Below are 24561 nucleotides of genomic sequence, written 5' to 3'. Positions count from 1 at the left end.
CTCGGATGGTGATGGCTAGCACGAGGGGACGTAGCTTTAAATTGAGGGGTGATAGATATAGGACAGATGTCAGAGGTAGGTTCTTTACTCAGAGAGTAGTAAGGGCGTGGAATGCCCTGCTTGCAACAGTAGTAGACTCGCCAACTTTAAGGGCATTTAAATGGTCATTGGATAAACATTTGGATGATAATGGAATAGTGTAGGTTAGATGGGCTTCAGATTAATTTCACAGGTTGGCGCAACTTCGAGGGACGAAGGGCCTGTACTGCGCTGTAATGTTCTATGTTTTACTGAAACCTGGTCCATGCTAGATCAGTTATTAATTTTAAATCTGAGACAGATAAAATTTTCAGCAATTTTTCAAGGGACATGAGCCAAAGGCAGGTATATGGATTTCAGCCACAGATTGGCCATGATCTCATTAGGTGTGGAGCAGGCTGAAAGGGCTGAATGGTTTACTCCTGTTCCTATGTTCTGTCAATCCGGATCTAAAATACAGATAAATTGGGGAATTTTGCGTGCTTCCATAAAATGCTGAATTTTTGTGATGACTCTTGAAATAGTGGGTCTTGATTTCCAGCATGCTTCTCTGCTCCCGTGAAGTATAACAGCACAAATCTTGTCACAGGACAGACCACAGAATGACATAATGGAGATACATTGCTCGCACTGCAGGCAGAATCCCTTCAACACCCTTTTAGAACTTGATTCATTTGTAAAAGAATGGTGACAAAAATTGATATCATATGTAAGGTTATCATAGTGAGGGGAGACGATGGCCTAATGATATTATCACTAGACTATTAATCCAGAGACCTAGGTAATGTCCTGGGGACCCAGGTTTGAATCCAACCAAGGCAGATGGTGGAATTTGGATTCAATAATTAAAAAACATCTGAAATAATCTGGAATTAAGGATTCTTTAGGAAAGAAACTGCCATCCTTACCTGGCCTGGCCTACCTGTGACTCCAGACCCACGGCAATGTGGGTGACTCTTAAACAATTAGGGATGGACAATAAATGCTGGTCGAGCCAGAAATGCCCTCATGCCATGAATGAATTTAAAAAAATCATATAAACCTTTCCCATTCACTAATTCCTTTCAGGAAAGAAAACTGCCGAACATACACAGTCTGGACGACACACAACGTAATGAATTTGTTAAAGAAAGGGTGGCTACAGTGAGGGACCAGAAAGGCGATTTCTTTGGGGCGTTTCAGCAAAAGGTAAATCAATATTTTGCAGTTATCTTCACCAGAGAGGAGGACGCTGTTAATGTTGCAGTCAGTGAAGATTTGGTAGAGAATTCCTTGGGATAAAAATCAATCATGAGGAGTTCACAGAATGGTTACACTGTCAAAGGATGCCATTCGTACCCTTGTGTCTGTGCTGGTTCTCCAAAGGAGTAATGCACCAAGAGCCACTTACCCACCTTCTGCCTGTGATCCTGCATAATCTTCCTTTTCAGTTAATCATCCAATACCCTCCTGGATGCCTCAACTGAACCTGCCTACACCACATTATCAGGCAGTGAATTCCACACGTGATCCAAACGCTACATGAGAAAGCTTTCCTCATGTCACCATTTTAAATCTGTGCCCTCTCATTCTCCATCTTTCCACCAATGCGAACAGCTTGTTCCTAACTACTCTGTCTGGACTCTCATGGGTTTTTATCTCCTCTATAAAATCTTCTCTTGAATTTCTCCTTCCCAAGGGTAAAAAGTACCAGCTTCTCCAATCTATCTTTAAAACTGAAGTTCCTTATCCCTGGAATGATTTACATCGTAGAATCATAGAATTCCCACAGTATGGAAGCAGGCCATTCAGCCTAACAAGTCCAGACAAACCTTCTGAAGACCATCCCCTAACCCCATCCCTGAATTTCCTATAGCTAACGCATCTAACCTACACATCCCCGAATACTAAGGACAATTTAAAATGACCAATCCATCTAACTTTCACATCTTTGGACTGGTTCTTGAGAACTTGTTTTCAACAATCCCTCCAAAGGGTTCACATCCTTCCTAAATTACGATGCCTAGAACTGGACACACACCCCAGCTGAAGTCTAACTGAAATTTAACATAATTTCTTTTACAGACATTAATCTGAGACAAAATAAATTGATACTTGGAAAATGGAAAACTTGAAAACAGGGAGGTAATGGCCTAGTGTATTATTGCTAGACTGTTAATCCAGAGACACAGGTAATATTCTGGTAATCTGGGTTCGAATCCCGCCATGGCAGATGGTGCAATTTGATTTCAATAAAATTCTGGAATTAAGAGTCTAATGATGATCATGAAACTGCTATTGATTATCAGAGAAAGCCATCTGGATCACAATGCACTTTAGGGAAGGAAATGGCCATCCTTACTTGGTCTGGCCTATATGTGACACTGGACCCACAGCAATGTGGTTGACTCTGAACTGCCCTTTGGGATGGGCGATAAATGCTGGCCTAGCCAGCGACACCCTCATCCCATGAATGAATTTTAAAAAAGTGTGCTGATAACAATAAAGTGCCAGCATGGATCTGTTAATGGATCATTTATCTAGACATCGAGAGGATGTTTTCCCTTGTGGGGCAATCTAGAACCAGAGGTCATAGTTTTAGCCTAAGGGGCAGCAGATTTAAAACAGAGATGAGGAGGAATCAATTATTTCAAAGAGTTATGAATCTATGGAATTCACTGCCCCAGAATGCGGTGGTCACCATCCCACTGAATCAACAGAAGGACAAGATAGATTTTTAATTACTAACGGGATGAAGGGTTATGGAGGGCTGTAAGAAAAGTGGAACATAGAACACAGAACAGTACAGGCCCTTCGGCCCACGATATTGTGCCAACCTATTATCCTACTCGAAGATCAAACTACCCTGCAGACCCTACATTTCACTATCATCCATGTGCCTATCCAAGAGTCACTTAAATGTCCCTAATGTATCAGACTCCACTACCACCGCTGGCAGCGCATTCCATGCACCCACCACTCTCTGTGTAAAGAACCTACCTCTCCCCTATACCTTCCTCCAATCACCTTAAAATTATGCCCCCTTGTAATAGTCATTTCCACCCTGGGAAAAAGTCTCTGGCTATCCACTCTACCTATGCCTCTCATCATCTTGGAGTTGAGGCTGACATGCGATCAGCCACAGTTGTATTGAATGGCGGAGCAGGCTCGTGGGACTGAATTCCTGCTCCTGGTTTTTATATTCTGAAAGGCAAATTATGCTTAACTAACTTGATGGAATTTTTTTATTCACTTGTGGTACACAGATGCCGCTGGCTGGCCAGCACTTATTGCCCACCCCTAGCTGTCTTTGAGAAGGCGGTGGTAAGCTGTCTTCTCAAACTGCTGCACTCCATTCTTTAGGGAACGAATTCCAGGATTTTGACCAGGTGACAGTGAAGGAACTGCGTTTTTATTTTCAAATCAGGATGGTGAGTGGCTTAGAGGGGAACTTGCAGGCGGTGGTATTTCTATATATCTGCTGCCCTTGTCCTTCTAGATGGAAATAGTCAATGGTTTGGAAGGTGATGTCTGAGGAAGACCTTTGATAAATTTCTGCAATCCATCTTGTGTTAGTACATACTGCTGCTACTGAACATCTGTGGTGGAGGGAATGGATGTTGTGGATGTGGTGCCAATCAAGCGGCTGCTTTGTCCTGGATGGTGTCAAGCTTCATGACTGTTGTTGGGGCTGCACTCACCCAGGCAATTGGGGAGTATTGTGCCTTGTAGACTCTGGGGAGTCATAAGGTGAGTTATTCCTAACCTCTGATCTGTGTTTATATGCTGAGTCCAGATGAGTTTCTGGTCAACGGTAATGCCAAGGATGATGACAGTGGGGCACTCTTTGGTGAAATAACAAAGGATTGGTGAGGGAAGAGGTTTCAGTAATATGAAGAGGTTGAAAAACATAGGCCATGAAAGTTGAGAGGAGATGTGGATGAACAGATTAAATAAAGTATGGAGAAACTGTTTTCAATGACAAAAGGATCTCTGACAAGAGAATACAGGTAGAAACTAACCACCATAAGAATCAGAGGTTACATAGCAAAAGGGAAATTAAGTAGAGAGTTGCTGTGATTTGAAGCTGGCTCACTCAAAGGGTGGTGGAAGCAGTTTCAAAAGAAAATCAGACAAATTCTCAAAGGAAAGGTTTCCAGGGGAAATCAGCCAGGATTCCTGCTCCTGATCACTGTCCAGTGATCCATAGATTAAATGGGGTTGGTGTTGGGGTGGGAGTGGGGAGGGGAATCAGCGAGGGTTTTTGCTCCTGATCACTGTCCAGTAGTTGAGGACAAACAATGATTACCTACCTTCCTGGAGCAGCTGTTTAGCATACGAGGGCCCCCGTTGCTGGGGTTGGAAAAAAGCATAGATACATTTCCTGACCAGGTCCTCCCAGCCCACTCTTGCAGAGGCCCGTAGGGTGCTCGCATCAATGGAAATAATCTTTCCTAAGAAAAGATCAGAGTCAAATACAATCAGACCACAGCCCCACCTGTTACCATACCATCCACCCCAACTTTTCCCCATAACCTCAACCACACATACTCACCACCACGCATAATAATTAAAAGGGAGATTTTAAGTATGCCCATCACCTGAAGAGAACTGGAATAGACAGAGTTGCAAGTGAATAGATTAATAGAGCTCTGATGAAACACTACCTGAGGACCCATATTCAGTATTGCTCACTGTACCTTAGAAAGGACATCGTGATTTTGAAGAGAATGCTATGACTCAAATCTGGGACAAGTGGGACATGGGCTTTCTGGCTTGAATTAAATTAAGTTTATTGTCACATGTACTCACATCAGTACAGTGAAAGGTTTAAAAGTCACCACTCACAGCGCCATCCTAGATACAGAATCTTGGTACAATGCAGAAAAAAATAAAGAAAACAAAGTTAAAAAGTTAAACATTACAGTCCTTTGTCCTAAAAAGTAAAGAAAACAAAGAAACACAGTTAACTGTTCAACACCACAGTCCATAAGTATCCAGCAACACTACCAGTGCACCACAAAAGCTCCTCATCAGAATGGAAAGAAGGCTGACAAATTAAATTAGGGGGACTGGTTGACTGAATAAACTAGCCTTGTACTCTCTCATGCATAGAAGTTATAAGGAAGATCTATTTGAGGTCTTTAAGATCAGTCAATAATTTGATTGGGGAAAGAGAGAAAATATTTCTTCTAGGTGTCCAGGAGGACACCAAGGAGGCACCACCTTAAAATTGGAGCCAGACCCTTTAGTTGTGGAACCAAATGCATCTCGATTAACAGGAACAGATGTTTCTGACAGTCTTCCCAAAGGGCTCTGGTTGCTGGGGGCCAGATGAAAATTTCAAAACTGAAGTTGAATGGTTATTTTTGGACAAGGATATGAAGGGAAAGCAACTAAAGTGGTTAGAGAGAATTAGTAAAAGTCAACCATGAAAAGCAGAACAGACTCTAGTGTAGAAGAGTGTCCCATTGCAACAGAGAACAGAGATTGGTTAAGAGGGGAAAACAGAGTTAGAGAGTAAACTTGATAAGAACATTCAATCAGGCTTCTCTGGTTATGTGAATAAAGCGAACCATTTCAACTCCCCCTCCCATTCCTCAGACGACATGTCCATCCTGGGCCTCCTGCAGTGCCACAACGATGCCACCCGAAGGTTGCAGGAACAGCAACTCATATTCCGCTTGGGAACCCTGCAGCCCAATGGTATCAATGTGGATTTCACAAGTTTCAAAATCTCCCCTCCCCCTACCGCATCCCAAAACCAGTCCAGCTCGTCCCCGCCTCCCTAACCTGTTCTTCCTCCCACCTATCCCCTCCTCCCACCTCAAGCCGCACCTCCATCTCCTACCGACCAACCTCATCCCGCCCCCTTGACCTGTCCGTCCTCCCTGGACTGACCTATCCCCTTCCTAACTCCCTACCTACACTCACCTTTACTGGCTCCATCCCCGCCTCTTCGACCTGTTTGTTTCCTCTCCACCTGTCCTCTCCTCTATCCGCCTCCCACTCTCTCCCTATTTATTTCAAAACCCCCTTCCCCTCCCCCTTTTCTGATGAAGGGTCTAGGCCCGAAACATCAGCCTCTCTGCTCCTATGATGCTGCTTGGCCTGCTGTGTTCATCCAGCCCTGCACCTTGTTGTCTCGGATTCTCCAGCATCTGCAGTTCCTACTATCTCTAAGGCAGATTATTATCTGGCTTTAAATTGGGAGAGGGGAGTGTGTAGCAAGACCTGGGTGTCCTTGTGCACCAGTCGCATGCAGGTGCAGCAGGTGGTAAAGAAGGCAAATGGTATGTTGGCCTTCATTTTATGAGGTTTTGAGTGCAGAAGCAGGGATGTGTTGTTGCGGTTGTACAGGGCCTTGGTGAGACCACACCAAGAATGTTATGTGCAGTTTTGGTCTCCTTTTCTGAGGAAGGATGCTCTTGCTCTCAAGGGAGTGCAGCGAAGGTTTACCAGGCTGATTCCGGGGATGGTGGGACTGACATACCAGGAGAGATTGACTAGGTTAGGATTGTTTTCAGACAAATGAGGGGGAATCTCATAGAGACTTATAAAATTCTAACAGGGCTAGACAGGGTAGATGCAGGGAGGATGTTCCCGATGGTGGGTGTGCCCAGAACCAGGGGTCACAGTATGAGGATTCGGGGTAGAGCATTTAGGACGGAGTTGAGGAGATATTTCTTCACCCACGGGTGGTAAGCCTGTGGAATTCGTTACCACAGGAAGCAATTGATGCCAAAACATTGAATGTATTCAAAAGGTGGCTCGATACAGCACTTGGGGCGAATGGGATCAAAGGTTATGGAGAGAAAGCAGGAATAGGCTATTCAATTGGATGATCAGCAGGCTTGGAGGGCAGAATGGCCTCCTCCTGCTCCTGCTCCTATCTTCTATGTTTCTAAAAACTGATCAATAAAGAGAAATATCTTTACTGTCAGAAACAAGGAAATTATAACATGGATGAAAGAGATGGTAGACCAATTACATACACATTTTGATTCTGTACTCACAAAGGAAGACAGAAATTACGTTCCAAAACTGTTGGGGAACACATGGTCAAATGAGACAGAGGAAATAAAAGAAATCAGTATGAGCAGGGAAATGCTGTTAGGGAAATTGATGGAAATAAAGGAACTCAGAGATTTAATCAGCATGTAGGACTATGATATTGTTGCAATTATTGAAATATGGCTGAAAGAAGGACAGGAATGGTCGCTGAATATTCCAGGGTATCGAAGTTTCTACCAAAGTATAGAAGCAGGGTGCGAGGGAAAGAGTAAGAAAGGGGAGGGGATTGTAATGCAGTAAACTAATCCCATCTTTCCCATGGTCCATACCTCTATTCTCTGCCTGTTCATGTGTCTAAATGCCCCTTAAAAACTTTGTTATCATATCGCTTCTACCTTCTCCGCTGGCAGCACGCTCCAGGCACCTACCAACCTCTGGATTAAAAATGGTTGCCTTGCACATCTCCTTTAAACTTTCCCCCTCTCACCTTAAACCTACACCCCCTAGTGTTTGATATTTCCACCTTGGGAAAGACATTCTGACTATCCACGCCTCTCATAATTTTATATACTTCTATCAGGTCGTCCCTCAACCTCTAACACTATAGCATAAACAATCCAAGTTTGTGCAACCTCTCCTTGTAACTGATACACTCCAATCCAGGCAATATCCTGGTAAACGAGATAACAAGGTGTAGAGTTGGATGAACACAGCAGGCCAAGCAGCATCAGAGGAGCACGGAGGCTGACGTTTCGGGCCTAGACCCTTCTTCAGAAATGGTAAACCTCTTTTGCAACCTCTCCAAGGCCACTACATCCTTCCTATAGTGCAGCCACCAGAACAATATTCCAAATGTGACCTAAGTAAATTCTTATAAAATTGCCACATGACTTGCCAACTGTTATATGCAATGCCTTCGCTGATGAAGACAAGCATGCCATTTGCCTTCTTTACCACCTTATCCACTTGTGTTGTCACTTTCAGGGAGCTATGGACTTCAATCCCAAGGTCCCTCTGTATATCAATGTTCTTAAGGATCCAGCCATTTGCTGTACACTTTCCTCTTGCATTTGACCTCCCAAAATGCATCACCTCACTCTTGTCCAGATTAAACTCCATCTACCATTTCCTCTGCCCAACTTTCCAACTGATCTATATCCTGCTATATCCTTCCTCACCATTCACAACTCCACCAATTTTCATGTCATCTCCAAACTTACTAATCAGAACAACGACATTTTCAACAAAATCATTTTTAATATGACAAACAACAGTGGTGCCAGTACTGATCCTTGCAGAACACCACTGGTCGCAGGCCTCCAGTCAGAAAAACACCCCTCCACAAATGCGCTCTGTCTTCTGTGACCAAGCCAATTTTGTATCCAACTTGCCAACTCACCATGGATTCCATGCAATTTGATCTTCTAGACCAGCCTACCAAGAGGCACCTTGTCAAATTCTTTAGTAAAGTCCATGTAGACAATATCCACTACCTTACCCTCATCAATCATTCTTGTCACTTCCTCAAAAAATTCAATCAAGTTTGTGAGATAAAACCTCCCTGCATAAAGCCATGCTGATTATCCCTAATAAATCCATTCTTCAAATGCAAGTGACCCCTGACCCTAGCAATCTTCTTCAATAATAATGAGGAAACGTTGAGGGAGCTAGGGCTTTTTTCATTGGAGCAAAGAAGGATGAGAGGTGACTTGATCGAGGTTTACAAGATGATGAGAGGCATAGATAGAGTGGATAGTCAGAGACTTTTTCCCAGGGTGGAAATGACTATTACAAGGGGGCATAATTTTAAGGTGATTGGAGGAAGGTATAGGGGAGATGTCAGAGGTAAGTTCTTCACACAGAGAGTGGTGGGCGTGTGGAATGCGCTGCTGGCAGTGGTAGTGGAGTCAGACGCTTTAGAGACTTTTAAGCGACTCTTGGACAGGTACATGGAGAATAGTAAAATGTAGGGTATGCAGGGTAGATTGATCTTAGTAGGATAATAGGTCAGCATAGCATCATGGGCCGAAGGGCCTGTACTGTGCTGTACTGTTCTATGTTCTAATTTCACTGGCCTGTAAGCAAATTACAGAAAGATGAGAGAGAAACAGAGTTATTGTTGTTGAGGACTTTTCTAACATTAACTGGGATCATTTTAGTGTGAAAGGATCGGATTGAGTGGAATTTTTAAAGTGTATCCAAGAGGGCTATTAGTGCCAATAAGTAGATAGTCCTGCTAAAGATGGGCCATGCTAAACCTAATCCTAGGGAATGAAGCAGATTAGGTGATTGAGGTTATGGTGGGCGAACATTTTGGGGATAATGACCATAACTCTGCAAGTTTCAAAGTCATTATGGAATGGATAATGCAGAAATTAAATGTCTAACTGGGGGAAGGCTGATTTCATTAGGCTGAGAGCAGCTACTTCCAGGTAAGTCTACACTTTGAAAATGAGTCTTTTAGAAGTAGTATGGGGAGAGTTCAGGGCCGTCGTGTTCCTCTAAGAGCGAAGGACAAGGGCAGCAAATCCAGGGAGCCCAGGATGTAGAGAATTTGATAAAGAAAAGTAAGGAAGCATATGTCAGGTATAGGGCATTAAAAACAGGGATGGCCCTTCAAAAGTATACATTGTGCGTGAGGTTGCTTAAAAAGGAAATTCAGAGGGCAAAGAGGAGCCACAAAATATCTTTGACAAATGAGATCAAGAAAAGCCCCAAGACATTTTATAAGTTTCTTAAGATGTTTACCAAGAAAAGTGTGGGACCTAATGGAGACCAAAGGGGCGACCTGTGCGTGGAACTAATGGACGTGGGTGAGGTCTTTAATAAATACTTCTCAACTGTATTCACAAAGGTGAAAGACACTGTAGCTGGGGATTTCAGTTGGGATGGTGAGATTCTTAATCATGTTAAGATTAATAAGGAGCAGGTAGTCCATGCTTTAACAGGTATGATTCACAAATTCCCAGGGCTTGACAAAATGTATTCCTGGCTGTTATGGGAGGCAAGACAGAAGATTGCTGGGGTCCTAACGGAGATGTTTAACACTTCATTGGCTACAGCTGAAGTGCCAGATGACTGGAGATTAGCTAATGTGATTTCTTTGTTCAATTTGGACAGAAGGAACAGGCCAGGTAATTACAGACCAGTTAGTTTGACACTAGTGGTAGGGAGTATTATTGGAAAAAATTCTGAAGGATAGGATTAGTCACTACTTGGAAAGGCAGCGATTGATTAGGGATTGTCAGCATGAATTTGAGACATGAGACCCTGTCTGACGCATTTAATAGACTTTTCGAAAAAGTGGCTCAATATATTGGTAACAGTAGTGCAGTTCATGCGGTTCACATTGACAAGATCCTAATGGAAGACTGGTCCAAAATAGGTTGGCAAACTGCATCCAAAACTGGCTTTAAAAATAGGAGGTAAAGGGTGATGGTGGAGGGTTGTTCTTGTAATTGGAAGCCTGTTATTAGCGATGTACCATGCTGGGACCCTTGCTGTTTGTCATTTACGTCAACGACTGAGATGTCAAGGTAGATGGTAAATTAGCAAGTTTGCAGACAACATGAAAATTGATGGTGTTGGTGATACTGAGGAAGATGGTCTCAGGCTACGGTCTGATATTGATCAGCTGGTACACTGAGCAGAACAATGCCGATGGAATTTAATCCCAGTAAGTGTGAGGTGAGGGATTTTGGGAGGTCTAATAAGGAAGGGTATGTATAATGAATGGTAGTCCTTGGGGAGTACTAAGGAATACAGGGACCTTGGTGTACAAACCCATAGATCCCTGAAGATGTCAGCACAGGCTGACAGGATGATGAAGGCATAGAGGATACTTGCCTTCATTAGCCAGGATGTAGAATAGAGGTGCAAAGAAGTTTTGTTACAACATTATGAATCATTCATTAATCCACAGATGGATGTGTTCTGATTGCCACAATGTCTGAAGGATATGACTGCACTGGAGAAGATACAGAGGAGATTTACTGGGATGTTGCCTGGAATAAAAAGTCTCAATTATAAGGAGAAACTAGATAGGGTGGGTTTGTTTTCCTTGGAGTAGAGGTAGCTGAGGGAGGATCTGATTGAGGTTTACAAAATTATGAAAGGTATAGACAGAGTAGGGTAGACTGTGAGAATCTCTTCCCCATGGCAGATGTGACTAAGACCAGAGGGCATAATTTTAAGGTAAGAAGCAAGTGGCTTAGGAGAGATGAGAAACAATTTTTTCATCCCAGAAGTGTAGAAATATGGAACGTGCTGCCTGAGACGGTAGTGGAGGCACAACATTTAAGAAGCATCTGGATGAGCACTTAAAATGTTAGGCCATGGTCGGATATGGACCAAGTGCAGGTGAAGGGGATTATTGTAGTTTGGTGTTTGTTGGTCAGCATTAATATGGTGGGCCAAAGGGCCTGTTTCTATGCTGTATGATTCTATGACTATAAATCCCCAGGGTCCAAAAACTGACATCCCAGAGTACTTAAGGATGTAGCCCTAGAAATAATGGATGCATTGGTGATCATCTGTCAAGATTCTATAGACTTGGGAACAATTCCTATGATTCAACAGTAGCTAATGTAACTCGACTATTCAAAAAGGGAGGCAGGGAGAAAACAGAAAATTACAGACCAGTCAACATGACATCAGTAGTGGGGAAATACTATAAAAGGATGAATAGCAGAGCTGCTGGAAGACAGTGACAGTATCAGACAGAGTTAGCATGGATTTACAAAAGGGAAATCATTCTTGACAAATCAACTGGAATTTTTTGAAGACGTAACTTGTAGAGTGGAAAAGGGGAAATCAGTATATGTGATTTCCTGAGACTTACAGAAGGCTTTTGATAAGGTCCCACATAATAAATTAGCATGTAAAATTGAAGTATGTAGGAATTGGGGTTAGTGTACTGACGATAGAGAACTGGTTGGGAGGGAGGAAACAAAGAGTAAAAATAAACTGGTCATTTTCCGAGTGGCAGCCAGTGACTAGTGGTGGTCAGTGGTTGGACTTCAAGCAATTCACAATAAATTTACCATTTAGATGAAGGAACTAAGAGTAATATCTCCAAGTTTGCAGACAACACAAAGCTGGGTGGGAGGGTGAACTATGAGGAGAATGCAGAGATGCTTTAGTGTGATTTGGACAAGTTGAGTGAGTGAGCAAATGCACGGTAGATGGAGTATAAGGTGGATAAATGTAAGGCTATCCACTTTGGTAGCAAAAAAAGGCAGATTATTATCTGAGTGGTGATAGACTGGGAAAGGGGAGGTGCAACGAGATCTGAGTACCCTTAGACACCAGTTACTGAAAGCAAGTGCATAGGCCCAGCAGGCGGTGAAAAGATGATGTGAGTACTAGAGCAGAATGTCTTGCTTCAATTGTACAGGACCTTGGTGATTCCACACTGAGTACTGTGTGCAGTTTTGATCTTATCGGAGGATGGATGTTCTAGCCATGGAGGGATACAATAAAGATTTACCAGACTGGCTCCTGGGATAGCAGGACTCACGTATGAAGAGAAACTGAATTGGTTACAACCATATTTACTTGAGTTTAGAAGAATGAGGAGAGATCTCAGAAACCTGTAACAGGATTTGACAGAGTAAATGCAGTAAGGATGTCCCCACTGTCCGGGGAGTCCAGAACCAACTGTCACAGTCTAGGGATACAAGGTACGGCATTTAGGGCTGAGATGACAAGTAAACCTTTCAATCAGAGAGTGGGGAGCCTGTGGAGTTCTCTGCTATAGAAAGCAGTTGAGGCCAAAACGCTGATGTTTTCAAGAAAGAATTAGAAATACTTCTTCGGGCTAAAGGGATCAAAGGGAATGAGAAACAGTAGAAACAAGGTACTGAGTTGGATAATCAGCCACAGAATCGTAGGATCCTTACAGTGCACAAGCAGGCCATTCGGCCCATCAAGTCCATATCACCCTCCAAAGAAAATCCCTCCCTGACCGCACCCCCTCATTCTATCCCTGTAATCCAGCATTTCCCACAGCTAACCCACCTTGTCTGCGCATCCCTGAACACCAAGGGGCAGTTTAGCATGGCCAATCCACCTAACCTGCAAACTGTGGGAGGAAACTGGTGCACCTGGAGCAAACCCACGCAGACACAGCAAGAAGTGCAAACTCCACACAGACAGGTGGACTCAAACCCGGGTCCCTGGCGCTGTGAGACAGCGGTGCCAACCATTGAGCCACCGTGACACCATGATCATTACTGAATGGTGGAGCATGCTCAAAGAACTGAAGACTTACATCTTCTCCTAGTTTCCATTCTTAGGAGTCCTACAAAAATAAGTAAGAAAGCAAGTTGTGAAGAGGACATAAAGAATCTGCAAAGCTGTATCGATAGATAAAGAGAGTGAGCAAATAAAAATGGTGGATGAAATATAATGTATGATCTTGAGGTTGTCCTCTTTGGCGGGAAGAACAGAAAAGCAGTATATTATTTAAGTGGAAGAAGATTGCACAACTCAAAGGTACAGGGCTTGTACCTGAATCTCAAAATGTTAGCGCGGAGGTAAGTACTTAGAGAAGGGAAACTGAATGTTAACCTTTAATGCAAGGGGAATGGAGTAAAATAGTAGTGAGTCTTGCTGCAATTGCACAAACCATAAGGTAGAGAAATACAGGAGGCCACTTAGCCCATAAGGTTGGTTCTGCCATTCAGTAAGATCACAGCTGATCCGACAATTAGTAATTCCACTTTCTGGCCTTTACCTAATAACCTTTGGTTCCCTTAGTGACTTAAGATCTGTCTCTCTCAGCTTTGAGAGCTTTGGTGAGACTACACCTGGAATACTGTACACAGTTTTGGTCTCCTTATTTAAGAAAGAATATACTTGAATTGGAGAAACAGAGATTGTCTAATGAGGAAAGGTTGGGCCTGTACTCCTTGGTATTCCAAAGAAGGGGAAGTGATCTTGTTGAAACTTAAGTTGAGAGGGTTGAGCGGGTGGATTCTGAATAAATGTTCCTCTTGCGTGGGAAACCTGGACAAGGGGAGAGGTTTTTAATGAAGAAGTCTCCAATATAAGATGGAAATGAGGAAGGATTTCTTCTTTCAGGGTCATTAGCGTTTAGATTTTCTACTTCGAGAGAGCAGTGTAAGCAGGGCAACTGAAATATTCAAAGCTGCGTTAGACAGATTTCTGATTGATGAAGGGTTAAGATTTGTGAGGGATGGACAGAAATGTAAAGTTGAGGCCGCAAACAGATCAGTCATAATCTGACTGAGCCTGTTCTCCAGTCAGGGCACCAAACAGCCTACTCCCACTCCTATTTCTAAAGTTCTTCTGTAATTTAAATTCCTTCCCTTCTTTTAGATCATAGAATCCCTACAGTGTGGAAACAGGCCCTTTGGCCCAACAAGTCCACACTGACCCTCAGAACATCCCACCCAGACCCATCCCCCTATAACACACCTAATTTACACATCCCTGAACACTACGGGCAATTTAGCATGGCCAATCCACCTAGCCTGCACATCTTTGGACTGTGGGAGGAAACTGGAGTACCCAGAGAAAACCCACGCAGACACAGGGAGAATGTGCAAACTCCACACAGACAGTCGCCCAAGGGTGGAATCAAACCTGGGCCCCTTGCGTTGTGAGGCAGCAGTGCTAACCACTGAGCCACTGTGCCTTTGACACTCTTTCTTCAACTGCATTTCATACAATCCACTGTAAGGATTCCCTAATAATACTGCATACTCATACTCCTTTCCCCCTTACTCCTAATTCCCAGGATCTGCTCTCCCCACTCCAGCAGTTCAACATATTCACTTCAGATGGTTCAGAGGATTGCATCAACCCTTTGTCAGACTCATTGTTCTTACCTGTTGTGTCCTGTTTGGTGATGAATGTCTCAGGCACAGGAACAAGCTGTGGCTTCGGCAATTTCCGGGCTATGCAGATCAAACAAGACTGCAGATCTGTGCAGCAATTGAAACAAACAGCCTTTAGAATCAGATGGATGCCCATCAATTGCCAGCCACAAAAAAGGATGAGATTGTAGATAGCAAGAACTGCAGTTGCTGGAGTCAGAGACAACACAGTTTGAAGTGCAGGAACACAGCAGGCCAGGCAACATCAGAGGAGAGGGAAAGGTGACATTTTGGGTCGTGACCCTTCTTCAGAAATGGGGAGGGAAAAGGGAGCTGGGAAATAAACAGAGAGGAAGGGGTGGAGCTGGGGGTAAGGTAGGTGGAATGGTGATAGGTGAACGCAAGTAGGGAGTGGTGGGGATTGGTCAGTGGGATGGATGGGGTGGAAAAGGTGGGAGAAATGATGGACAGGTTGTATTGGGTCAAGGAGGTGGGAGGGAGGATGGGTAGGGCTGCAGAAAGGTAGATGGGTCTGTGATAGGTTGGATGCAGGTACGGGAAATTGGGGATTGGGGATTGGTCGGCAGGAAGGGTAGGGCAGAGAGGTGGGGAAGAAGATGGACAGGTTGTGTCAGGTCAACGAGGCCGTGTTGGACGTGGGATGAGGCCGGGGGTGGGAATATTTTAAAACTGGTGAATTTTTATGATAAGGCCATCAGGCTATAGACTCCCGAGGCGGAATATGAGGTGTTGCTCCTCCAGTTTGCGTGTGGTGTCATTGTGGCACTGGAGGAGGCCCAGGATGGACTCGTCACCCATGGAATGGGACGGGGAGTTAAAATGGTTGGCGACTGGAAGGTGTTGTCATTCTGTCACATACAGAGCGTAGACGCTCCATAAAGCGGTCCCCAAGTCTACGCTTGGTTTCACCGATGTAGAGGAGGCCACACTGGGAACAACAGATACAGTAGACCAGGTTGGAGGATGTACAGGTTATATCCGACAGGGATTCAAAGGTTTGCTTCAGGCGTTGGATGGAGGTGAACGGGGAGGTGTAGGTGCAGGTGTAGCACTTCCTGTGGTTACAGGGAAAGGTGCTGGGGGTGGTAGGGTTAGTGGGGAGTGTGGAGCGGATGTGGAAGTCGCAGAGACAGCAGTTCCTACAAAAGGCAGATGGGGGTGGGGAGGGAAATATCTCTTTGGTTGTGGGGTCGGATTGTAGGTGGCGGAAGTGCTGAAGAATGATACACTGGTTACAGAGGTTAGTGGGGTGACATGTGAGGACCGGGGGATTCCGTCTTTATTTTTGTTGGGGGGAGGGGATTTGAGGGCAGAAGTGTGGGAAATGAAAGAGATGCGGTTGAGGGCATTGTGAATCAATCGAGAGGGTAAGTTGCGGTCCTTGAAATAGGAGGACATCTGGGATGTCTAGGAGTGGAATGCTCCATGTAGGGAGCAGATGCGGCGGAGGCAGAGGAATTGGGAATAAGAGATCGCATTCTTGCAGGAGGGTGGGTGAGAGGAGATGTAGTCCAAGTAACTGTGGGAGTCGGCGGGCTTGAAATAGATATCGGTGTTGAGGCGGTTGCCAGAGATGGAGACAGAGAGGTCCAGGAAGGAGAGGGGGTATCGGAGATGGTCCAGGTGAATTTGAGGATGGAGTGAAAGGTGTTGGTAAAGTTGATGAACTGTTCAAGCTCCTTGTGGGAACACGAGGCAGCACCGATACTGTCATCAATGTAGTGGAAGAAGAGGTGGGGGCATGGTGCCAGCGTAACAGCGAAAAAGGGACTGTTCCATGTATCCTACAAAGAGGCAGGCATAGCTTGGACCCACGCGGGTGTCCGTGGCCACCCCCTTACTTTGTAGGAAGTGGGAGTGTCGCATACAGAGCGTAGATGCTCCACAAAACAGTCCCCGAGTCTACACCTGGTCTCATCGATGTCGAGGAGGCCACATTGGGAGCAACGGATACAGTCGACCAGGCTGTAGGATGTACAGGGGAATCCCTGTCGGATATGAAATGTTTGCTTTGGGCCCGAGACAGTAGCTGGCTCTCCCCAAGGAATGAGTTATCCTCTCACAATGACAGTGGTACATGTGTCGTGCGAGGACATCTCTGCTGCAGATCTCAGGCTCTCTGAAAATGCTATCTTTACCTTGGGTTTCCTAAAGCAGCACTTTTCTACATCTGTTGATTCATGAGACTTGGGCATCGCTGGCTGGGGCTGCTGCCTTCTTGAACCACTGCAGTCACGTGCTGCAGTTAGACTCACAAGGCCATAAGGGAGGAAATTAAACAATGCATTGAAGGAGAATCCCCATCCCAATATCCCCAAATATTCCTATCCTCAATGATATAACAGCCGAACATACCAGTGCAAAACATAAGGCTGAAGCGTTCACAGCAATCTTCCAGCAAAAGAGCCGAGTGGATGATCCATTCAGCCTTTTCCAGTGGTCCCAGAATCACAGATACCAGTCTTCAGTCAATTCGATTCACTCTAGGTGATATCAAGAAACATTTGGAGGCACTAAATACTGCAACGCCACAGGTCCTGACAACATTCTAGCAACAATACTGAAAACTTGTGCTCCAGAACTTGCAGCTCCCATTGCCAAATACAGTTACTACATAGGCATCTACTTGACAGTGTGGAAAATTGCGCAGATACGTCCTGTACACAAAAAGCAGGACAAATCCAACCCAGCCAGTTACAGTCCCATCACTCTGGCCTCGATCATCAGTAAAGTGATGGAAGATGTCATCAACAGTGCTATCAAGCACCACCTGCTCAGCAATAACCTGCTCAGCGACTTCCAGTTTGGGTTCTGCCAGGACCACTCAGCTCTGACCTCATTACAGCCTTGGTTCAAACATGGACAAAAAGAGCTGAATTCCAGAGGTGAGGTGAGAGTGACAGCCCTTGACATCAAGGCTGCATTTAACCAAGTGTGGCATCAAGGAGCCCTAACATAACTTGAATTGGAGGCAAACTCTCCACCTGGCACGTAGGAAGATGGTGGTGGCTGCTTGAGGTCAGTCACCTCAGCTCCAGGACATCTCTATACATATTCCTCAGGGTAGTGTCCTAGACCCAACCATCTTTAGCTGCTCTATCAATGACCTTCCCTCCATCATAAGGTCAGAAGTGGGGATGTTCTCCAGTGGTTGCACAATGTTTAGCACCATTCACAACTACTGAAGCAGTCCATGTTCAAATGCCAACAAGATGTGGACAGTATCCAGGATTGGGCTGACAAGTGGCAAGTAATATTCACACTACACATTTGCCAGGCAATGACCATTTCCAGTAAGAGACAATCTAACCACCACCCCTTGACATTCAGTGGTGTTACCATCACAGAATTCCCCACTCTAAACATTCTTGGAGTTACCATTAATCAGAAACTCAACTGGACTCACCACAGGCACAGTGGCTACAACAGCACGTCACAGGCTAGGAATACTGCGGCGAATATTCACTCACCTCCTGACTCCCCAAAGACTCCCCTGTAGACTCACCATCTACAAGGTACAAGTCAGGAGTGTGATGGAATACTCCCCACTTGCCTGGATGGGTGCAGCCCCAACAATACTAAAAATATTTGACACCATCCAAGACAAAGCAACCCACTTGATTGGTACTACATCCACAAACATCCACTTCCTCCACCATCGACGCTCAGTAACACTGTGTCTTATCTACAAAATGCACTGCAGAAGTTTACCAAATGAAGATCCATAGACAGCACCTTCCAAGAACACAACCACTTCCATCTAGAAGGACAAGGGCAGCAGTTACATGAGAACATCAGTCCCTGCAAATTTCCCTCCAAGCTACTCACCATCCTGACTTGGAAATATATCACCATTACTTCACTGTGGCTGAGTCAAAATCCAGGAATTCCTTCACTTCAGAATGTGTGGGTCAACCTACAGCACACGGATTGCAGGAGTTCAACAAGGTAGCTCACCACCACCTTCGAGGGCAACAAGGGATGGGCAATAAATGCTAGCCAGCTAGTGACACTCAAGAGAGGGAATTACAGAATTTTGACCGAGAGACAACTGATTAGCTAGCAGACAGCGGGAGAGGATATGGGGAGAAATGGGTGAGAAGGTGAAGCCCATCAAACCCAAAACATAAGAAGCTCCCAACCAACATCATGTTCACCTGTTCTCCAAAATCTACTTACCGTCACCCTCCTCCTTAATGGACTTGGGCTGAGAGACAGTGAAACACTGCATCATCTCGTATTGCTGCCTCTTCTCCTGACTGTCTGCATTCGCTTCCTGAGGTCCTCGCACCAACATCCGGCAGTTGAAAGTGTGGCTGTTCCGCCTGGAGGTCTCCTTCAACCAAGGAACACTATTCACTAAAAAGATGAACAAGGAGTTAGAAGGTAACCGGAGAACTGAACCATTGGAGTGGGGGACGAGGGGAGTACTGAGGTTGCAAGAGTTGGGTGGCAGCAAGGGAGCAATCCGGAAAAATGGGAGAACCTCTGGAGAAAGTACCAACTAATGCCTTTAGTGACCTTCATCATTTGCACAACAATATCTGGTACACAACAAGATCCCACAAATGAGGAGGAGTGAAAGAGCTGTTCATCAGCTTAAACTTATTTTGAGGGGAGGCCAGGCCATCAGGAGACTCTCAGTTCCTCCACTCAAACCTTGAGACCTTGGCTTTCAAGAGGGCATTGGGTGGTTATTTGGATAGAAATGGTGTTCAGGGATATGGGGAAAAGGCAGGAGACTGGCACTGTGTAATACAACTGGTGCAGGTAAGATGGGCCGACTGGCCTCCTTCTGCACCAGAATAATTCTGATTCTGTAACAACCAGTTGAAACCCTCCGACAGTGCGGCGCTCCCTCAGCACTGACCCTCCGACAGTGCGGCGCTCCCTCAGCACTGACCCTCCGACAGCGACCCTCAGTACTGACCTTGGGCATAACCTCCCCTAGTTCATTTGTTAACGTGAATTGTGGTGTTGCCGCATGCGTAACTTACCTGTTTGCCATGCCCTAGAATTAGTACAGATTACAATTGGAGGACAATCTCTTACCCATGGACTTGGGCAGTAGGATGCGAACAAACTCCGTGTGATCACCGAGGTGCAGGATGCTGTAGACACTGGTGTTCATCAGGTCCTCTTGTTTGTAGCCCAGATAACTGGTGACATTCTCCGAGATGAACATGATGCGGCCCTCACCATTCACCACAAAGAAAAACCCATCCAGAGCCTGCATAGAACATAAACATTCAGTCAGTAGGAGGACTGGGCGCACCCACACTCCAAACCACTACCTCAAAGGTTTCAGTGCAGATGAACAATGGTCCGCCCCCACCCTATTCCTCCCCACCACTCCAAACAGTTCAGGATGCAGAAGGATTCAGAGGCAACCTACCAGCAATCCTACAGTCCGCCCTGATCCCATCACTGCAGTTTACCCCAACATCACACGCACCCAGCTAATGTTGAGAGACTGTCAACCCCCAAACACACACACAAATACACTGCCCCTTCCAGCACAGTGGAGCTTGGGTCTAACCATCAGGGCAGAAACACAAGATGTAAATCCCTGAACCTATCTGGCAGTGTAATGCTATACCAGTTGAGTTCAGCAGCACCATGCAATTCAGTCCCCTTCTCTACATTGATAATCTGCCCATACCTCGAGGAGTAGAGGTCCGAGGGAGTCTTTTTCAATGAGTGATTGACTGCTGGATGAGATGTCAGATTGCTGAACCTCATCTTCTGCTTGTGCTGCCTTCTCTGTGGAGTAGAAACAAAATGTACAGTAAATCAGGAAGTATTGCAGAGTACCCAGACTACACTGAACAGAGAGACCAGGAAGCAGTGTCTCAACACACATGGTACAGGCGCCACACATTCACGTGGCATTGGCCCCTCAATGTGCACACAATACTTCCTCTCTGCCCCCCACTCACCGCCGCCCCCCCCCAACACACACAGCCCCTCTGAAACACCCAGTACACAACCTCTGGGGGGTGGCACAGTGGCTCAGTGGTTAGCACTGCAGCCTCACAGTGCCAGGGACCTGGGCTCAATTCCACCCTTACGGACTGTGACGACTTTGCACGTTCTCCCCGTGGCTGCCTGGGTTTCCTCCCACAGTCCAAAAACGTGCAGGTTAGGTGGATTGGCCATGTCAAATTGCTGATAATGTCCAGGGACCTGCAGGCCAGGTGGATTAGCTATGGGAAATATAGAGTAAGGGGTCGGTCTGGGTGGGATACTCTTCAGGGGGCCAGTGTGAACTCGATGGGCCGAATGGTCTGATGCCACACTGTGGGGATTCTATGATTCTGACACACACGGTATGATGCCTCTCCCTCATACACATCTACACACACATACAGTACCCCGCCGCTGACATACACATCCATACAGTGCCCTGCCACGCACGCGCACACACACAGCACACTGTCTCTCCCTCTCTCTCACACACACATAGCATGCATCTCCTGGCATGCAGTTAGTTTGCACAGTCGCATCTGCTCTATTTTTATATACCTTGTTCCATCCTTTTAATGAGCTGGATCTGTTGGACAGTTTTGCGGAGAATTCTACATTTGTCAGGTTTCACACTCAGACTGTCAATATGACTCAGATTGGCAGACAGTAACTCTGCCAGATCTTCAATATACCTGCTCTCTTGTTCCCGTCGACGTTTGTCTGCACTGGAGAGGGTAGAGAAAATCATCAGCTGCCCCAGGAATAAGCACACATGTCATAGAATCATCAATAAGCCTCTTGCCCACTGTCCAGAAGTGTCTACCCTGTCTAAGCTCGATGGGTGAACTTTGTCTGGGCTAGGGCTCAGTGCTGGTAGGGCCCTGTCACAGTTACAGATTTATTGTGGTGAGTCTGGACAGCGGTTTGTCTAGAGGGTGTGATCCTGCCATCCAATGCTTTTCTGGCCAAATAGACTCCTCCATCACAATCCAATGGCAACAAATACCCGTATCAGTTGAGGTCAGTGATGCCAGGACTGGCCAAAATAGAGCTGCAATATTCATACTGTGTAGCTCACGAACCCCAATGTAATCTTATATCATTAAATCTCTATCAGTTTATTCTCACCTGCCTTAAAACACTTATCTTTAATCTGGTACCTATGTTTCCAGAACTTTCAATAGTGTGGAAACTGGAATCATTATGTCTCTATACTCTGTCCAATCAATTGGTCATTTTAAACATCTCTGTTTCATTTAAAAAGCTTTGTTCTGATTAAAACTATCCTAACTTTTCAGCACTTTGTTTTCTAATGCCAAGTGAATCTCAGTCATTGTGCTTTTCCCTCTCCACCTCCCATTAAGTCAAGTTAAAAGCTGCACAAACGCTCTCATTGTGGACTGAATCATGATTTGTACAAATTTAAAATTGCAGCTTAACCACCGAATTCCATTGATCCCAATATTCCTTTTGCCTTTACTAAGCCTTTTCCGGGTGAGTTGTTACTAATGTTCTGTGAATTGCTGACTCCCATTGTTCTCCAACTTTACCCAGCCTTTCATCCATCCCAGTATCTTAGAGTCATAGATCTCCACAGCACGGAAGCAGACCCTTCAGTCCAACTCGTCCATGCCGATCAGGTGTCCCAAATTAATCTAGTGCTATTTGCCAGCATTTGGTCCATATCCCTCTATACCCTTCCTATTCGTATACCCATCCGGATGCCTTTTAAATGTTGTCATTGTACAAGCCTCCACCACTTCCTTTGGCAACTCATTCCATACACACACCACCCTCTGCAAGGAAAATGTTGCCCATTAGGGCCCTTTTAAATCTTTCCCCTTTCACCTGAAACCTATGTCCTCTAGTTTTGGACTCCGCAACCCTGGGGAAAAGACCTTGGCTATTCACCTATACATCCCCCTCATGATTTTATAAACCTCAATAAGGTCACCCCTCAACTCCAATACTCCTGGGAAAACAGCCTCACAGTCTATTCAGCGTCTCCTTGTAGCTCAAACCCTCCAACCATGACAACATCCTTGTAAATCTTTTCTGAATCCTTTCAAGTTTCACAACATCTTTCCTTTAGCAGGGAGATCAGAACTGAACACAGTTTTCCAAAAGTGGCCTAACCAATGTCCAGTACAACTGCAACGTGATCTTCCAACTCCTATACTCAATGCACTGACCCAAAATAGGCATGCATACCAAATGCCTTCTTCACTAACAAACACAGAAGTTGCTGGAAAAGCTCAGCTGGTCTGGCAGCACCAGTGAAGAAAAAATCAGAGTTAACGTTTCAGGTCACTATCCTGTCTTCCGGCAACTCTACTTTCAAGGAACTATGATCCAGCCCTTCAAGGTCTCTTTGTTCAGCAACACTCCACAGGACCTTACCATTCAGTGTATAAGTCCTGCCCGGATTTGCCTTTCCAAAATGCAGCACCTCACATTTATCTAAATTAAACTCCGTCTGCCACTCCTCGGCCCACAGGCCCATCTGATCAAGATCCAGTTGTACTCTGAGGTAACCTTCTTGGCTGCCCACTATACCTCCAATTTTGGTGTCATCAGCAAACTTACTAACCATAGCTCCTATATTCACATCCAAATCATTTATATAAATGCAAAAAAAACAGTGGACCCAGCACCAATCATTGTGGCACATTGCTGGTCCCAGGCCTCAAATCTGAAACGCAAACCTCTACCGCCACTCTCTCTGTCTCCTACCTTCGAGCCAGTTCTATATCCAAATGGCTAGTTCTCCCTGTATTCCACATGATCTAATCTTGTTAACCAGTCTACCATGCAGAACCTTGTCGAACACCTTACAAAAGTCCATACAGATCACTTCCACCGCTCTGCCTTCATCAATCCTCTTCGTTACTTCTTCAAAAACTCAATTGAATTAGTGAGACATGATTTCCCACGCACAGAGCCACATTGACTATCCCTGATCAGTCCTTGCCTTTCCAAATACATGTAAATCCTGTCCATCAGAATCTGCTCCAATAACTTGGCCACCACTGATGTCAGGCTCACCGGTCTACAGTTCTCTGGCTTTTCCCTACCACCTTTCTTAAATAGTGGCATCACGTTAGCCAAGCTGCAGCCTTTCAGCACATCACCTGTGCCTAGTGATGATACAAATAATTCAGCAAGGAGCCCAACAATCACTTCCCTAGCTTCCCACAAAGTTCTAGAGTATACCTCTCAAAGCATGCCAACATTTTTCCACAGTTTTCAGAATTATTTAACTCTGTGCCCTGGATCCGTACCTGTGTCCCACAGTGTCATACGAAGGTAGTCTCCGCTTGCGAGCATCAGAGTTTACAGGATCAGGATTTGCAGGCTCTGCTGTTCCATTCCCGGGAGCACTCATTGTCAATGATCTCCCACCTGAAAGCAAAGAGCAGGCAGGAAATATTATAACAAACAGGGTCATTCCTGACTCAGTTTTACTGCTCTATCCCAGGCTCCAGCAACTATTGACACTCCTTCGCGCCCATCTGAGACACAGTGCAGTTCAGATGCGAAAAGCAGGTTACAGCAGGAACTGAGCCATCAGTGACACACTGAGTATACCAGATAATTTCTTAGGCTGCAAGACAATCCTCCTGCTTCACGTAAGCACCAGACAGCATTGCAGTGAGAGTCAGCGCCTACGGGACCCCGTACACCAGCGAGAGTCAGCGCC

The 24561-nt window shown here is 45.3% G+C and overlaps 1 protein-coding gene across 3 annotated transcripts in view; it reads right to left on the bottom strand.

Annotated features, from left to right (window-relative positions):
• ncoa1 (nuclear receptor coactivator 1) overlaps positions 1-24264 on the bottom strand; it is a 49003-nt gene extending 24739 nt beyond the window's left edge. For all 3 annotated transcript variants that reach the window (XM_048600641.1, XM_048600642.1, XM_048600643.1), the window contains exons 1-7: positions 24143-24264; positions 21420-21586; positions 20557-20657; positions 19947-20124; positions 19074-19253; positions 14886-14981; positions 4332-4472 (exon numbers count right to left, since the gene is read on the bottom strand). In XM_048600641.1, the coding sequence (XP_048456598.1) occupies positions 4332-4472; positions 14886-14981; positions 19074-19253; positions 19947-20124; positions 20557-20657; positions 21420-21586; positions 24143-24246 (967 nt within the window). In that variant the 5' untranslated portion in view covers positions 24247-24264. The remainder of the gene's footprint in view (positions 1-4331; positions 4473-14885; positions 14982-19073; positions 19254-19946; positions 20125-20556; positions 20658-21419; positions 21587-24142) is intronic.
• Positions 24265-24561: the final 297 nt, after the last annotated feature.

Source organism: Rhincodon typus, chromosome 9 (assembly GCF_021869965.1).
Source record: "Rhincodon typus isolate 14 chromosome 9, sRhiTyp1.1, whole genome shotgun sequence".
NCBI lineage: Eukaryota > Metazoa > Chordata > Chondrichthyes > Orectolobiformes > Rhincodontidae > Rhincodon > Rhincodon typus.
This window is presented reverse-complemented; position numbering and strand designations above follow the sequence as displayed.